The sequence below is a fragment of the Bubalus kerabau genome, chromosome 1 (genome assembly GCF_029407905.1).
Source record: "Bubalus kerabau isolate K-KA32 ecotype Philippines breed swamp buffalo chromosome 1, PCC_UOA_SB_1v2, whole genome shotgun sequence".
NCBI lineage: Eukaryota > Metazoa > Chordata > Mammalia > Artiodactyla > Bovidae > Bubalus > Bubalus kerabau.
The window spans coordinates 99,052,080-99,067,352 of NC_073624.1; the positions used below are offsets into that span (position 1 = coordinate 99,052,080).

Here is a 15,273-nt window from a genome sequence, read left to right on the forward strand (position 1 = left end):
CTCAACCCTTCCCTTAAGCTATAAGAAATTCTGTGATGCAAGAACTTTTATTTTTTTTACTCTTGTATTTCTGGCAAATAATACAGCAGGCACTTAACACATGTTGGCAGGAAAAAAACAGAAGAGGTACGCAGGAATGCAGAGGAGGAGGCAGGGAGAGAGGAAAGGAAGAAGGAAATTAAATAATGAAATGACCGAATGAATGAATGACACTAGAAACAGAGACCCTGATCTGTTAAAGCTAACAAAAGTTACTATACAGCCTGGTCATGCAACTTTGAGAATGCCCTATCCTTCCCTACTAATAAAGTCTGAAAGGATGTCTGCCAAGTATTATTGTGTCACTAGGTAAAGACCCTGAATCAAGAGACTGGCAGATCTACCAGCAGTAGGCAGTGTACTCCAATATAAGATTGGCACACATACCTGTGAAAAAATTTCATTCCCCAAATTGTTCATTTCTTATTCTGCTCTACATGCTCAGCTTAATACAAATACAAATAAACTGATCTTACTCTATGAAGTCTCAATTAACACACCTAATCAGTGGTGTGTTGTTAAATCAGGGGAGGTAAAAAGCTTTAATTTCTAGTGTCTGCCAATTTCTGTGATGTAAATACTCCCACCAGGGATGATTTCAGTCTACAAATGACATACCCATAATTGAACTCACAGAATCCCAAAGCAGGGAAATAAGATGAGAGAACAGTTGACTTTTCTGTCAGTGGTTCTAGCAAAGGAGACAATGGAGAGGAAGTTGAAACTGCGACAGATGTGTTGATGGGTTTCAATTATCCCCATTCTCTCTGCCCCTTTTTCCAGAAGATAACTGAGCAGATACCCTAAACAAATATGGAAAACGTACTTTCTGATCAAATGTAGAATTAATGGCCACACCTGGAAATAGAGATGAGGCAAAAGAAGCTTTGTTGGAAATCTAAGAAGGATCAAGTTCATCAAATGGCCCAGGGGGAAATGGGCAGAGGACTTGAACAGATATTTTTCTAAAGAAGACAGAAAGGTGGGCAACAGGCACATGAAAAGATGCTCAACGTCATTAGTCATCAGGGAAATGCAAATCAAGATATCACCTCATACCTGTCAGACTGGCCATCATCAAAAAATACAACAAATAACATGTTAGCAAGGGTGTGGATGGAGCAAAGAGCCTTTATGCACTGCTGGTGGGAATGTAAAATGCTGCATTGTACATTTTACAACTGGCTAGTTTGGAAAATAGTATGAGCATTGCTTAAAAAATTAGAACTACCATACATTTCAGTAATTCCTCTCCTGGTTATTTATCTAAAGAAAACAAAAAACTAAACTGAAAAGATATGAGCATCTGCATGTTCATTGCAGATGAACATGCAGATATTTACAACAGCCAAGATATGGAAGCAACCTAAGTGTCCACCCCACAGATGAATGGGTAAAAATATGGGATATAAACATACAAGGGAATACTCCTCAGCCGTTAAAAAAAAGAATAATTAAATCCTGCCATTTGTGACATGGATAGACATTGAGGGTATTATGCTAAGTGAAATAAATCAGAGAAAAATACCTCTGATTTTTAAAAAATATTTTAAAAAAATATGACCTCACTTATATTTGGAATCTAAAAATAAAAGACAAAAAGTGAAAATGGACTTATTGATACAGAGAACAAACAGGTGAAGGGAGATGGACAGGATTGATGAAGGGAATTAAATGGTACAAACTTCAAGTTTGGTCCAGAGAGCTGCTGTGATCTTAAACATTCAGAAAAATATTTTCCATGTTTATTTCTACCCAGAGGAGTTGTCTGATTTCCCATGATTTAACATGCTGTCTGCCATCTTTTTAAAAGTTGAAATATAGTTCATGTCCAATGTCATGTTAGTTTTAGGTGCACAGCATAGTAATTTGACGTTTGAATACATTTTGAAATGATCACCCCAAGTCTAGTGGTCATGTCCCCATACAAAGTCATTAGAGTGCTATTGACTGTATTCCTTATGCCCCATGGGAAATCAGACAACTCCTCTGGGTAGAAATAAACATGGAAAATATTTTTCTGAATGTTTAAGATCACAGCAGCTCTCTGGACCAAAACCTAAACAGGAAAAAGCATACCAAACTAATAGAAAGAAAAACCGTTTAGCAAAATATAAGTTTTTGTCTTAACATGGTTGGAAACTGGGGAGCTATAAATGTTACGGCGTTCGGTGATGAAGCCTCACTCTCTCTGCCGTAGGAAAGGGGCTCCTTGGGTGGTATGTATGCTTAGACAGAAGAGGAAGGCAGCTGGCAATATTTCCTTCCCTCTCACTAGGACTCTGGCTGGCTTTCTCCTTCCCTCTGTTTCTAACAGAGGCAGCACATGTGTGATAATAACACTCCACAAAATACGCTCCTGATCTCTAGGGCAAGTCAGAGTTCCTATGTTAAGGATGCAACTCCGAGGGCTGCCTATGAAAGCCATTTTATCTTTATGGCGCCGCAGATATTTATTGACGTGACCCCTTCTCTGTGACAACACTCGTGTGATCCAGCCTCTCTCCTTGACAAAGTTCCCCAAGGAGTAAGAAGAATATATAGTTTTGCTCCATGATTTCAGCAGAAATACAATCGAGCCGTTTGGGACTCTCGGGCTTTTAAGAAGCTACTGTGGCAACAGCTGTTACTTTACTTTAGTAATAAAGTTAAAGAAACCTGAACTCAAGCCACATAGGGGAAAAAATTAGAAATATCAAAAATATGCGAAGATGAGAATACAAGAAAGCCATGCCTACATAGGAGAGTGAAACAAAACTATCACAGAATCATTTTTATGGAGAGAAACCCAGAAGGCATGGAACAGCAGGCAGTGCCCTTCCATTCAAATGAAGGGCAACTTAGTGAAGAAACAGCCCCTGATACTTCACATAAAAAGATAAGACCCATGCACACACCAAAATGTGGCATTCGGGGCTGGCTACTTGTTTCAGAACCTGAAAGGAAGCCAAGAATGAGATGAAGAGACAGATTTCACCTTCCGGATTCTAAATCACTCAATTACTCAAGAGGAGGTACTTAGCTGTTTTCATTGGAATTTACATAATCTGGCCAGCAGGGCTGGATCTGATGAGCAAACAGGGCGACTTCACGATACAAAAGAGGTAAAGTGAGGCAAGAATGAATTGAGCCATTAGGCACAAGAGCAGGCAAAAGAAAGGATGGCTCCCCTGGTGAGGCTTGGAGGGTAGGCAGCCACCGGGCATCGCCAGCTACTGGGCATGAGTCACCTCTGGCAGAGGCAAAAATGAGATCACAAAACAGCGTGGATGGCAGGGTTTCGACTTTAAACCAGCAAGTAGATTAGAAACGCTGAGTTAAAAATTAATGCAAAACTCTGATGAGAATCAAGACATCGTGGAAACCAGCAGAAACCAATTCTTCCGGTGGAAGAAGTCAAGACCTGGATATTACCCCCCAGAGTCTTCCCAAGGCTGGCTGTCTAAATCCCAAAGACAAAACCCAAGGTTTAAAGAACTGTAGGGCTGACAGTCGCCAAAGAATAGTACTGACTACTGAAACCCAGGGTAGCAGGGTGCTGCTCTTACAAATACCAAACCTGAGATGAAAACGTGTGTGCCAATGTGGGCTCCACCCTTGACTTGCTGGGTGGATGGTGTGTGTCTCTGTGCGCGTGTGTACACAAATCTCCTGACGGCCCCAGGGCTGGGTGGCCTCCTCAGCAAAATGACACAACTGAACTATTTCATCTGAAAAGTGGTTTCAAGCTTTATTCTAGGAAGTGAAAACACTGGGAGAGGAGAATCCAGGGCCACTTAGTCAATGAAAGAATGAACGACAACACTTTTTTGCTCCAAAGGCGAGAAACCACCTCTCGGATGCAGAAGCCTCAGCCCAGCTGTTAGATGTCACCACGGCCATTCAACCCCCACTCCCCTGGGCCTAAACCCTCAGCGGAGAAGGGCACGGCCTGGTCCCAGGACATTCCAGCCCATGGATTATTTGATGACGTGTCTGCCTCCTACCCTCCTCCCGGGGTACAATTTTCTAAAAGCAGAGAAAATCCTTCCCAAGAAAATAAACACTCCCAAACAACCGTCCCATTCTGTTACCTATTTGGATTACATAATTGCTATGAAGTCAAGAGTTTCTTACTGACACGCCAGAAAAGACCTCTCAGCTCATAAGCTGAACTGCCTTTTCTCCACTGCCCAAAGCCCTTTTAAAAAGCTCCAAGTCCCTAAAAAGCAGTCCCCAGTGCCCACTGACATGGAAGGAAAAACTCCACCACCTCAACTCTGCTCAGAATGGAAACTCGCATTAAAATATTTTAAGTCTATCAGCCCTGTATATTGTTTTCCTCAAAAATGACAATGATATAAACCCTTCCTGATGCTTCAAATCATCCTTCATAGGAATAAAACACTGTATATTTTTTCTGATTCTGTGAGGATAAGCATAAAACCTTAACTTTTTTGTTGGCCAATATGTAAAAATGGGGTGACTAATAATTGGTAACTGGCATCATTTACCAGTCACCAAGTAAAAAGTTAACCCGCTCCCGACCCATCCCCACACTAGGGGAAAAAACCACTAGGTCAAGCTGACTCGAACCCCACAGAGCACAATGCTCATTAAGATACCTATACTTTCCCAGTTGAGGCAGCAGTAAAAAGGTTGCGGGTTTCTTTTAGAGCCTGCTCTAACTTGTTCATCTGGATCAATGTAGAAATAGTAGCAATTTGCTCGTCATAATTCCTCTCCAGGAATAAAAATGACTAGGATATTCCTGGAAGGCCTCCTCACTCACAAATAGAAGGCGTACCTCCTATAAGCACTGTACTTTGTTCAGTGTAAAGATTAAATGAGATAATACACAGAAAGTGCTGAGCAAGCATCTGGCACACAATAATAACCTCAATACATCCGTGGCGCTCGTCATTGTAACACCACCACACAGCAAAACAAAACAAACAAAAAATGTGGGAGGCTGTTTCCTGATGCTTATCAACTTACTCAGAATAGGGAAAATTGAAACCTAAGGTAATAATAGTGCCACAGCCTAACCCCGAGATGTTTTTGCTGTCCTCTGGTTTTCTCATCATCTAGCTAGCCATCAAGAACTTGCTACAATGCCACAGGTACTCACACCCGACTATGTATCCAACTCTCAGTAACTGAGAAGTAGCAGAGTGTTTGAAACAATGAGAACTGAAAGGAAAAAGACCTTGAAGAAATTTCACAAACTCCCTTGGCACCGATCACGTAAAAGGTTTGCCAGCAAAGTCAAACATCCCACACTACACGACTGTTGTCAGTGGAAAAAGAGGATACAGAAAGCACAGATGCTGGATATCCTAATGAGAAGGTGATCTTCCCATCAGAGACCAGATACTCGAATTCCAGCTCTTCTGTACAATTTAGACCACAAATAAATCCTTCCTAAGGCGCACCTAGCAATCTTTTGTGCTTGGCTCTGCTGTTTGGACATGCATAGTTGCTTTCCTTCCAGTCACAAAACCGGTTTTTAAGCGCTTATGAAAATATTCATATTTTTATGATATGCGATAAGCAGGTTTTACTCTAATCTGTATCTGATGTGCTAATTCACTTGGGGCACACACATGACATACTAGGCTCACCTTCCCAGTGACACACTATAGTATGCAATTACACAGGCCTTTTTTTTTTCAAAGGTGGCAACATGAATCATGTCTGGAGTCCAGAAAAATGATGCATTTGCAACAGTCGTGAGACTGGGTGGCCAAGAAATGTCCGTAAAACTGTTATTTTGTATTTTGTATTGTGCCTCTTCAACCTACAAGAGTCTGTGTCACAATTTCGTAGTCTCTAAACCAGGTATTTTGGAAACACAAAGGGCATTAGTGTTATGCCTTTTCAACTTGTAAAAGACCAGGCCACTTGGCAACTCTTTGGAATTTCTAAACCATGCTTTCCAAAACGCAAAAGGCAAGTGTGACCCATAACTTTAGAGAAGGGCAAGTAACGTTCTACCTCTGGCTCAATATTTGGTTTATTTCACTCGATGTAAGTTTTTATGGCAACCCTCTATTACCAAGAAAGCGTATTCAAAGTAATAAGTGAAACTTGTGAAAGTCCATTTTTTTTTATTTAATACATTCTAATCAAATAGTAACAGCAGTAAATAAACACTTTGAAAAGCAGGCATGTATCCCCCTATATGTGGAAGAAAATTAAGTCAAAGTATTCTACATGGTAGAAGGGAGACAACTGCTAATGTCTATGGTTAGACCACTTGGAAATTCCTAAAGCCATTTCCAAAAAAATCAATGGCAACAGGTTGGGGACGCAGCTGTTTCAAAGGGTAAAATGTCTCTATCTACATGGTTTTATTAACAGGGATTGAGTTGCACCTGTATAGCATGACATTCTTGTCTTTAGCCTTAAAGGAAAAGAAATCTTTTCCATTTGCACCAGTTTGAAATATTTCTGAAATAAGGCTCCCTTGAAGAGGATTACTACAGTACTCATTCATGAGAGAGTTCATACATGTAGTAAAAAGACAAATACAGGACTTCATGGTCACCTTTTTTGGTTGATTTGGTTAATTGCATAAAAAGAAGGATAAATACTCACAAGCATATCTGTTTAACAAATCTCCTAAGTACATCAGAGTGCAAAATATCAAATGTCCTAAAATAGACTCTGATCACCAGGCACACAGAACTGAAGTTAAGCCTGTGTCAGTTTCGTTCCTTCCACTTCTTCGGCACTCCTAAGTGGAGCTCTTTCTCTCCTACCAGTGCTGGGACCATTCACCTAACACCAACGAACCTCAGAAGGTCAGAGTTCTGAGAAAATGTTCCTTCAGCCTTTACTTGGGACGTTTTATTCTTAACTTAAAAGGATCAACTGGTCTTGGTCAGCCTTAGGAAGGGAAGCATCCCTCAGTTGAAAACATGTGGGGAAAACTTTAAATACCTAGCTACCTTGCCACACAATTAAATCAGATTGACTTCAGCTGGTCTTAGAATTCCGCGTAGTTATCCAGAGCCGTCACTCAAGATTTGGTTCTCTTTTACATAGCTGCATTTGGAGATATTCTATAGGAGGCATGTTTAGAAAAAAAAGAAACACTTATACCTGGAATTTATATTCTTCCAAATAATCTTTTAGTCTTGTTGGTAAAGGCAGTCCCCAGATGGTGCTGGTACACTTGTTAATGGTGAGTCTACAGAGATGCTGCAGAGGTGGTGCTGATGTGTAGAGTGGCTTGGTCAGATAAAGGTGAACAGTGCCGTTCCGGGGGGCTTCTGGGCCTGTCCGCTTATCCTTGCACATCTGAACATAGTAGTCGATCAGATGAACCACACTGTCAAATTGTTTAAGCTTGGACTTGACACATATGATAGAGTCCAATCTAAATTTCCCATCTTGGTATTCGATGCGAAGATTAGTTGGTCCAGCTGATGTCTTAACAGATATTGTTAGTAGGTAGTCTGAATGCGAACTATCTCTAATCAAGAAAGTTCCTTCTGGTGCCTCTTTTAATTTCTCTTTGGCTTCATTAACAGTCATACTTCCCCAGTACCAACCTGGGGTTTTGTTCAAAAAGAAAAAGAAAAGAGGGTTAAATAGTTATTATAGAGAATTTTTAAAATAGGGCAAGTACTTGGCAACAATGTTCTAGCTATAAAAAGAAGTGTGTGAAAGTTTACCATAGGCTACCATAAATACAGTCTGTAGAAATTTACTGAAAACGTGGATCCGTTTAATTTTCTGAACAAACTGCAAGCCAGCTTTCTTTTTTAAAAAGTAACTTTCTGTAGCTGATCTTTGAACTCTCTTAAGATTTTCTAACACACAAAAGAATGGTTGTGATATGACACACTGGCTGAGCAGACATGATGCTTTTCAAGTGAAATGAAAGATTTAACGTAAATTAAATAAGTAAGAAGTTAGAAAATCCATGCCCTTAATAAAATGGAAAACCCAACTTCAGTTAATTCCAACAAAATAAAAAGCAACAACTTTTTGGCTGGTCGGTGTCCACCTCCACCCTTTCCAAATCTTTATCTCTTTTCAAAGCCCTGGAAAGCACCGCTATTTTAAAAGAGCAGTTCTAGTACAGTAGCTTCTGTCTGCTGTTTTGACTGCAACTACCTTATCAGCCATTGAGAAATGGAGAGAAAGCCCAATGGATAATTAGTACTTCAAGTTTACAGTCTTCCATAAACTGTCTTGGACTTCGCCCTAATTCAAATCCAATCACAACCGTCGGTCTCCCTGGCATTCTCGATTCGACCTGCCAGTTCCATCTTCCATCCCGTTTTCCAAAAGCGACTTAGCGACATCTTGCATATTAAACGTTTGAACAATGCTCCCCACCCCCCTACCTCAAAAAAACTGCTCGGGGATCTGCAATCTGCCGGTTCCTCCCGCGCAGGGAAAGCCCTTGGCCCGCAAGGAAAGACCGGAACCACAAGTGAAGAACTATTCCCTCCCCGCTACCTCTACCAAAACTTCAACTCTGCCCCAAACGTAAGCTTTGAGGGTCCCGATTTTGAAAGCTTGCAGGTTTGCCAGAACCTCCCCCCTACACCTCCCCGCCCCCATCTTGTCTTCTTTCAGATGCCGAGAGACGACAGAGAGCCGCGCAAAGCTCAAGGCTGCCCCTAGAAACCAGCGAGGCCAGGCTCGGCTGGGGCTTCGCAGTCCGCCCTCCTCCCGGCTTTGCGGCAGTCGCCTGCCCGGCAATCTGTCGGTCCCTGAACTTGGCTGCCAAGATTCCAGGCTGCAGCGGCTGCCGGGCCCGGGAGCCGGATGCAGCTGAAGCTGCTGGCAGCGCAGCGCCCACTCGCTGCCCTCGCAACCCTCGGACAGGAAAGGCGCCGTCACTATCTCTGGCTAGGATCCGAGCCCGAGTGCCGACCCCCAAGCAGCCGCGGAAAAGAGCTAAAGTGCCAGCGCCCTAAGAGTCGATTTCCAAGGAACCCTCCTCGAGCTCTGCCCTCCTCTAGGCCTTGGAGTCCCTCAGGAACCACTCTCCTTTCGCATTCCCAAGGGTCCAGAGCCGTGCGGCATCCTCTCCGCGAGCCGCCTGCCCCGCGGCGGGGATCCCAGCCTCCCCAGCACAGCCCCATCCGCGTCTCCGGGGAGGCGCCCCCTTCTCGCACGCGTCGCGACGGGTCCGCTCCCTACCTGTGTGACTGAGTTCCCGCAGGGCTTTCGCCAGACGCGCCGCCTCTGGGGACGGCTCCTCCGCCGACCCCGCGGTCCCCCACTGGCTCTGCGCCCCTTCCGCGCCATTCCCGGAGGACTCGAGGCACCGCAGGGTCATGGGAGAAAGGTCACCGCGGCAAAGACAGGTGGCCGCCCGAGCTGGGGTTGGAGAAAGGCACGCGTCCTTCTTATTAGTCAGTGGGAACCCCAAAACCACTCCCTGAGGGGTCCCCGAAATGGTGGTGGAGGGGGTGGGAATGGGGCGCTGCAGGCTCTTCCTCCCCGGGTTCCGGTGCACCGATGGCCAAATCCCCCGCAGGCGCGTTCACGCACAGTTCGCCTGCAAAGAGAAAGTGGAGGGTTGGGTCAGTCGGAACTGGACCCCTGCGGCCGGGGTGAGGGTGGAGAGGCAGGGATGTGGAAAATCCCGGGGACTCCTCCGCGTCTGTGCTCCTGCACCATTTAACCCCGAGCATCCAGTTACTGCCCTGGCCCGTTCCAGAGAAAGAAGGATAGAGAGACAGCAGGGATCCAAGACACAAGGGGCGTGGGGGTGGCGGGGGGAGCGGACAGGATGAGGGTGGGGAACCGGGCAATTTCCCGCCGAGGGCTGCTCTCTGAAATCGCAGACGAGCAGACGAGAAGAGCGAAGTCACCTGCGGGCACGGTGGTCAATGGGCAAGCAGAAATTTGAAAAGGAAACAGGCGAGGTCCCCAAATTGGCACTCCTTTCTCACACTCTGCACAGCCCGAGGAGCCCCGGAGGAAGCCCCCGGCACAAACCTAGTTACCGACCCTAGAGCGCCGCGGGGCTCCCCGGGCAGAGCCGGCAGTCCGGGACTCAGAGGTGCGGGAGCTGCGGCCACCCCGCAGAAGAGGCTCCCTGGCTCCCCTGCCCCCGCTGAGGGCACGGGTTGGGGGGCCGCCGAGGCTGCCGCTCCCGAGGTCGGGCGGCTCCTGCTGCTGCTGCTGCCGCCGCCGCGGGCGCTGTCGAGGAATCTGCCCGAGCGCGCAGACCTCGCGGGGGCTCCGACCCGTGACCCGAGCCCAGGCCGAGCACGCGGCTGAGAGCTCCGTGGTACATGCTAACCAACCAACGCCGAGCCCTTACCTCGGCCTCGACCGCCGTGGCCGCCTCCACACCAGGCAGACTCCAGCCCGCACTGGGCGGGGGAGCCGGGAGGGGCCCGGGAGGAGGGGTGTCTGCCCGTTTCCCCTGTTGACTTTTTAATTTGGGAACTAGATGCCCAAGGCGGTGACTAGCCCTGCGCTCAGCGGCGGAGTCGTCCGGAGTTCTCTGCGCAGAGAGTAAACGTGAGTCCCAGGGACCACTGCCTCGACTGGCTGGGCTCAGACACCTCCTCCGGGCCCCGACAGCCCCCGCCCCCCGACCCGGGGCAGCTGCTGGGTTCCCTCCGGCTGCAGCCAAGGAGATGAGAAGGGGAGAGGGAGGGAGGAAAGTCAGGGCGGGAGGCAGGCGGGTGGGGAGGAGCGGGAGATCAGGTTATTAGAAGGATTATTAATCTGGATGGCAGTTTACGGGGGGGGGAGGAGGAAAAAAAAAAAAAAAAACTCTGGAGACTCCCAGATGCCGGGAAAGAACCGGAGAAAGCAGGCAGTAGCTCCCAGCCCCCGGGCAGAGCCACAGTTCCGACTCTCAAGCCCGGCGGCTCCAAACTGCGGAAGCCCAGGCTGCCTGGCGCTGGCGGCCGCGCCCCAGTGCCCTCCCCAGCCCTCGTGGGGGCGGAGCCTTCGGGCTCCCCGGTCTGATACCTGCCGCCGGCCCGAGCTCCTTTGGCGCCCCAGCTGCAGGCGAAGGCGATCCTGAGGCTGTGCACCCGGGGCCCCGGCGCGCGCCGTCCGTGGCCCGCGCAGCGCCAGTGGCGGCGGGCGAGGAGGCTCATGCTTCAGAGGAAGCCCAGGGCCCGCGAGCCGCGGCGGCGGCGGCGAGACTAGAGTTAAACGTCCGTCCCGGGAGCGGTGTGTGCGCGCGATTTCCCAGACGTACGCGCCTCCCTCACTCCCCGCCTCTCTCCGCGTCCGCGCTCCCCGCGCGCCCCGCCCAGCGGCTGCGGAGGCCGCTTTCCAGGAACTTTCCAGGAATCCACCTCACGTGACCGCGGCCCCCGCTACTGCTTTAAAGAGACTCCGGCGCAGTTGCGCAGGCTTCGGGGGAGACAGGCTCCGAGCGCTCGGGTTTCTACCCGGTCGGGGCGGATGCCTGGGAATCTGCCCTCCTCTGACCCCCAACGCCTGGGTGTGCTCCGAGACGCGCAAGAGAAGCCCCAGGCCACCACCGAGCCGGTTCCCGCGGCGGGAGCCTGTCTCCAAGCGGTGCAGGCAGTGCGCCGGGGTCGAGCGATGAACAGATATGCTCGCCCCTAGGCCCGCCGCCGAGGGTTGTCTTGCCCACCCCTTCCGCGCCTTCTCTAGGCGACCTTCCAGGCCGCACATCTGGAAGAGGGGGTGTTGGAGAGACTAGAGGTCCTCGGAAATGGCCCCTCCCGCTCTAAGACACAGTCGTGGAGTGAGGGAGCCCCCTCTTGGACCACCCTCCCTTCCAGGTCCACGCCCAGGAGCCGAAGGGAGTGGGCCGATGGCGGTCCCCTGGGCCTGGGTCCTAGAAGGTTGCCAGCGGGCGGAGAGCGGCGCCTGGTTAAGCTGCGCTGGTCGCGCTCAGTCCCCTCCCCCTGGCGGGCTTGCTCGCGGTCTCCCGCATCGGCCCGGCCCTGCTCCTCCCTCCTTCCCTCCGCTCCCCCGTCTCCTTCCGGCCACCCGGCGGCCTTCCCGGCTCACCAGCGCCGATCGCGGAGGGGACGCTCAGACCCGCGCGCTCTGTGGTCCGCATGGCCCGCCCGCCTCCGTGTCCGCAGCCTGGGAGAGCTCAACTCTGGGATTTCCCGCAGAACTGGAGCCTGGGGGACCGGGAATGCGGAACGATCCCCAGCTCTTCTTCCCTGCCCAGGGACCCTCACCTCCTCCCACCTGGTTGGAGGCCACCTGGCCTCAGTTAAAACTCATCTCCTTCCCTGCATGTCTCCTCCCAAGATGTGACCTACTTTAAATGTGACCTACTTTTTAAAAAATCATCAACACTCATGGGAAAACCGGATCCAACATTTCGATAACCATTTTTCTTTGAAATACTCTTCTATTGCATCACTATTCAAAAGCTTGAAAGGTCAATGGCCACTTTTAGTTGAAGCGCCGGCTATGGGGAAGTTGGGCGAGGAAGCGGAGGGGCGGGTTGGGGAGGGGGGGGCGGGGAAAGGCTCGACTCACAAACCTTGCTTGGTGCCCCCCCCTGCTGGCTCTGTGAGGAAACAGAAACCAGTTCCCTGACTTGGGGAGTCGTAGACAAAAGGCTTTTCTCAGTAATTTTCCTGCTTTTGAGTAAATAATTACGCAAATAATTGATAAATTCGCCGGAGAGGAAGGGGAGGAGTGCATTTCCCAGCTAACAAAGGGTTTTGTCAACGATGGAGTCTCGTGGACGAATCATGTTTGTTTCTTAGAGTCTAATGTGGAGGACTGAGCTAACTGAACCCTAGTTAGAACCCTCTATAACAGAGATGGATAAGCTTGTATAAGTCTCTTACCCTCCTTGGACCCTAGACCTTTTCTATAATATTAAGGGACTGGGTTCCAGTTCTGGGCGAGGGATTGGGATGAATGAACAAATAAGATTCCAAGTGGAATTTGTGTCTGGTCTGAGGCCCAGAAACACTTAATGAACCACTACCTCTACTAGGGTTCATTATGCTATAAATAATTGCATTTAACTTCTCCTTCCTTGGTAGAGAATCACAGAGGAAAAGTGTACCCACTTTTCTGTAGTGTAAAAAGATATATTTTTTTTAAATTTTGCAAAGATAAAATAATTTCCATTTAATTGTCAGGTGAAATGAATCTGCCAGCAGCTCTTTTTAACTGTGTTTTCCTGTAGCCTCCTAAGGACCTTTGCACATGCCCTCCCTGCTTCCTGAAATGCCCCTCCCCAGACTGTAATCATTCAGGGCCCAGCTCAGGAATCACCTCTACAGAGTCATTGTCCACGAAGATTACAGTCAACACAGTGCCAACGGTAGCAGCACCAAGCTTTGTACTAAAGTAGGACTTTTAACTTCTGTCTCTGAAAGGTCTTAGCAATGCCCAGCATTTTGTTGGCCCTAGGAAGCACACATTAAGAAAATATTTATGAGATTGTGTTCAGTGAAAAAAAAAGTCGAATATGTAATTGTATCCATGCTATGCTTTTGACATTATAAAGTTAAGTGTGCCTGTGGGCAAGAACAGAATGTGACCAAATAAAAGCAGCTGTTTGGAGGGTGACAGAATGTGGGTGAATCTTTAGGTTTGACTTTTCTTAATACTGTTCAAGTGTTTCTGATACAGCCATCATTTTCCCAAAACTGCATGAGAGTGTCATCGCTTACTCTCAGGGGGTAGAATATAGTTTGCAGAGCTGAGGAACTGCCCTCCTGAACCCCAGGTCTGCCACCCATCACTACCCTTTAGATGTCTAAGCGGAATCTCTGGTTTAATAGGTTCCAAACTGCGGCCTGAATAACCCTCCCCTCCCCCCTTCAAAAATAAAGCAAAAACAAAGCCGTCCCTCCTGCACTCTTCCCCATCTCTGAAAACATCAATTTCAGTCTTCAGCTGCTCAGGCCAGTAGCCCCAGAGCCATCCTCCTCACACACCCCTCATCTCATATGTCAACTAGTCCTTTGATTTCACAATAAACCCAGAAGGGAAACACTGGCCACATCTCCCCCATGCATTAGTGTGTGTTTGTTCAGTCACTCAGTCGTGTCCAATTTGCAACCCCATGGACTGCAGCAGGCCAGGCTTCCCTGTCCTTCACCATTTCTTGGAGTTTCCTCAAACTCACGTCCTTTGAGTTGCTGATGCCATCCAACCATCTCATCCTCTATTTTCCCCTTCTCCTGCCTTCAATCTTTCCCAGCATCAGGGTTTTTTCTAATAAGTCAACTCATTAGTCTAGGCCACCTTCATTTCTGGGCTTCCCAGGTGGCACTAGTGGCAAAGAGCCCACTTGCCAATGCAGGAGACATAAGAGATGCGGGTTCCACCCCAGGGTGGGGAAGATTCCCTGGAGAAGGAAATGGCAGCCCACTCCAGTATTCCTGCCTGGAGAATCCCATGGACAGAAGAGCCTGGTGGGCTACAGCCCACGGGGTCGCAAAGAGTCGGACACGACTGAAAGCGGCTTAGCACTCGCACGAGCACTTTCATTTCTACCTGGCTTACTGCTGCAGCCTCCCACAAAAGCCTCTCCAATCAGTGAGAGAAACCCTGATTAAACTAAGTCATCTCACTTCCCCTCTCTGCTCTACCCCAAATGACTGCATTGCACCGGAGTAAAAGGCAAAGCCCTAACAGCTACTCACAAGACCCTGGAAGATCTGGCCCCTCTCTGATCTCATCCCCTCCTGCTCTGTTCCTCGATCACAACGCTCAAGCCACGGTGAACTCCTTGCTATGGGTAGAACGTGCTATCTGTGTTCCTTCCTCAGGCTCTTTGTCTTTGCTGTTTCCTGCACCTACCACGCTCTTCCTCCAGATAATCTGCATGGTTTGCTCCTTCACTTCCTCATATCTTTGTTAAGTGCCACCTTCATCGTGAGACTTGACTGATCACCCTATTCAGAATCCACCTCTCCTCCTACCTCTCTTTCCTCCGTGCTCTACTTTTGTCCCTTGCATTGATCACTATCTATCCTGGTTTATGTCTTATTCATTGGCCTGATTTCCTGTCTTTCTCACCCAGAAGAATGTAAGCTTCATGAGGACATGTATCTGTTTTGCACTGTTTACAGCTTTTTATTTCATTTCCTTGAATAGTTTCCAGCACATAGTAGGCATTCCACGTAATTGGAGAATGAATGAAGTTCCAGCAAAGTGACTTTAAACTGCCCAGGCATGAATCCTTGCTCTGCCACTGCTGACTGCCTATGTTATTTTTGGCAAATTATTTAGCCTTTTATGGAGATAATAATGAAACGTATAGAGCTATTGTGAAAATTAAATGACATAATCTATGAA

The 15,273-nt window shown here is 48.1% G+C and overlaps 1 protein-coding gene across 5 annotated transcripts; it reads right to left on the reverse strand.

The window, feature by feature from the left end:
• Nucleotides 1-6,108: 6,108 nt before the first annotated feature.
• SOCS2 (suppressor of cytokine signaling 2) lies at nucleotides 6,109-12,248 on the reverse strand. 5 transcript variants are annotated; one of them, XM_055585539.1, is made up of 3 exons: nucleotides 12,001-12,242; nucleotides 9,184-9,544; nucleotides 6,109-7,577 (listed from the first exon to the last, which is right to left on the reverse strand). In XM_055585539.1, the coding sequence occupies exons 2-3, from the start codon at nucleotides 9,320-9,322 to the stop codon at nucleotides 7,120-7,122; spliced, it is 597 nt and encodes a 198-aa protein (XP_055441514.1). In that variant the 5' UTR covers nucleotides 9,323-9,544; nucleotides 12,001-12,242; the 3' UTR covers nucleotides 6,109-7,119. The 5 variants fall into 5 exon arrangements, with proteins under 5 accessions (XP_055441514.1, XP_055441495.1, XP_055441503.1 ...); XM_055585520.1 differs by lacking the exon at nucleotides 12,001-12,242 and adding an exon at nucleotides 10,978-11,220; XM_055585528.1 differs by lacking the exon at nucleotides 12,001-12,242 and adding an exon at nucleotides 10,316-10,769.
• Nucleotides 12,249-15,273: the final 3,025 nt, after the last annotated feature.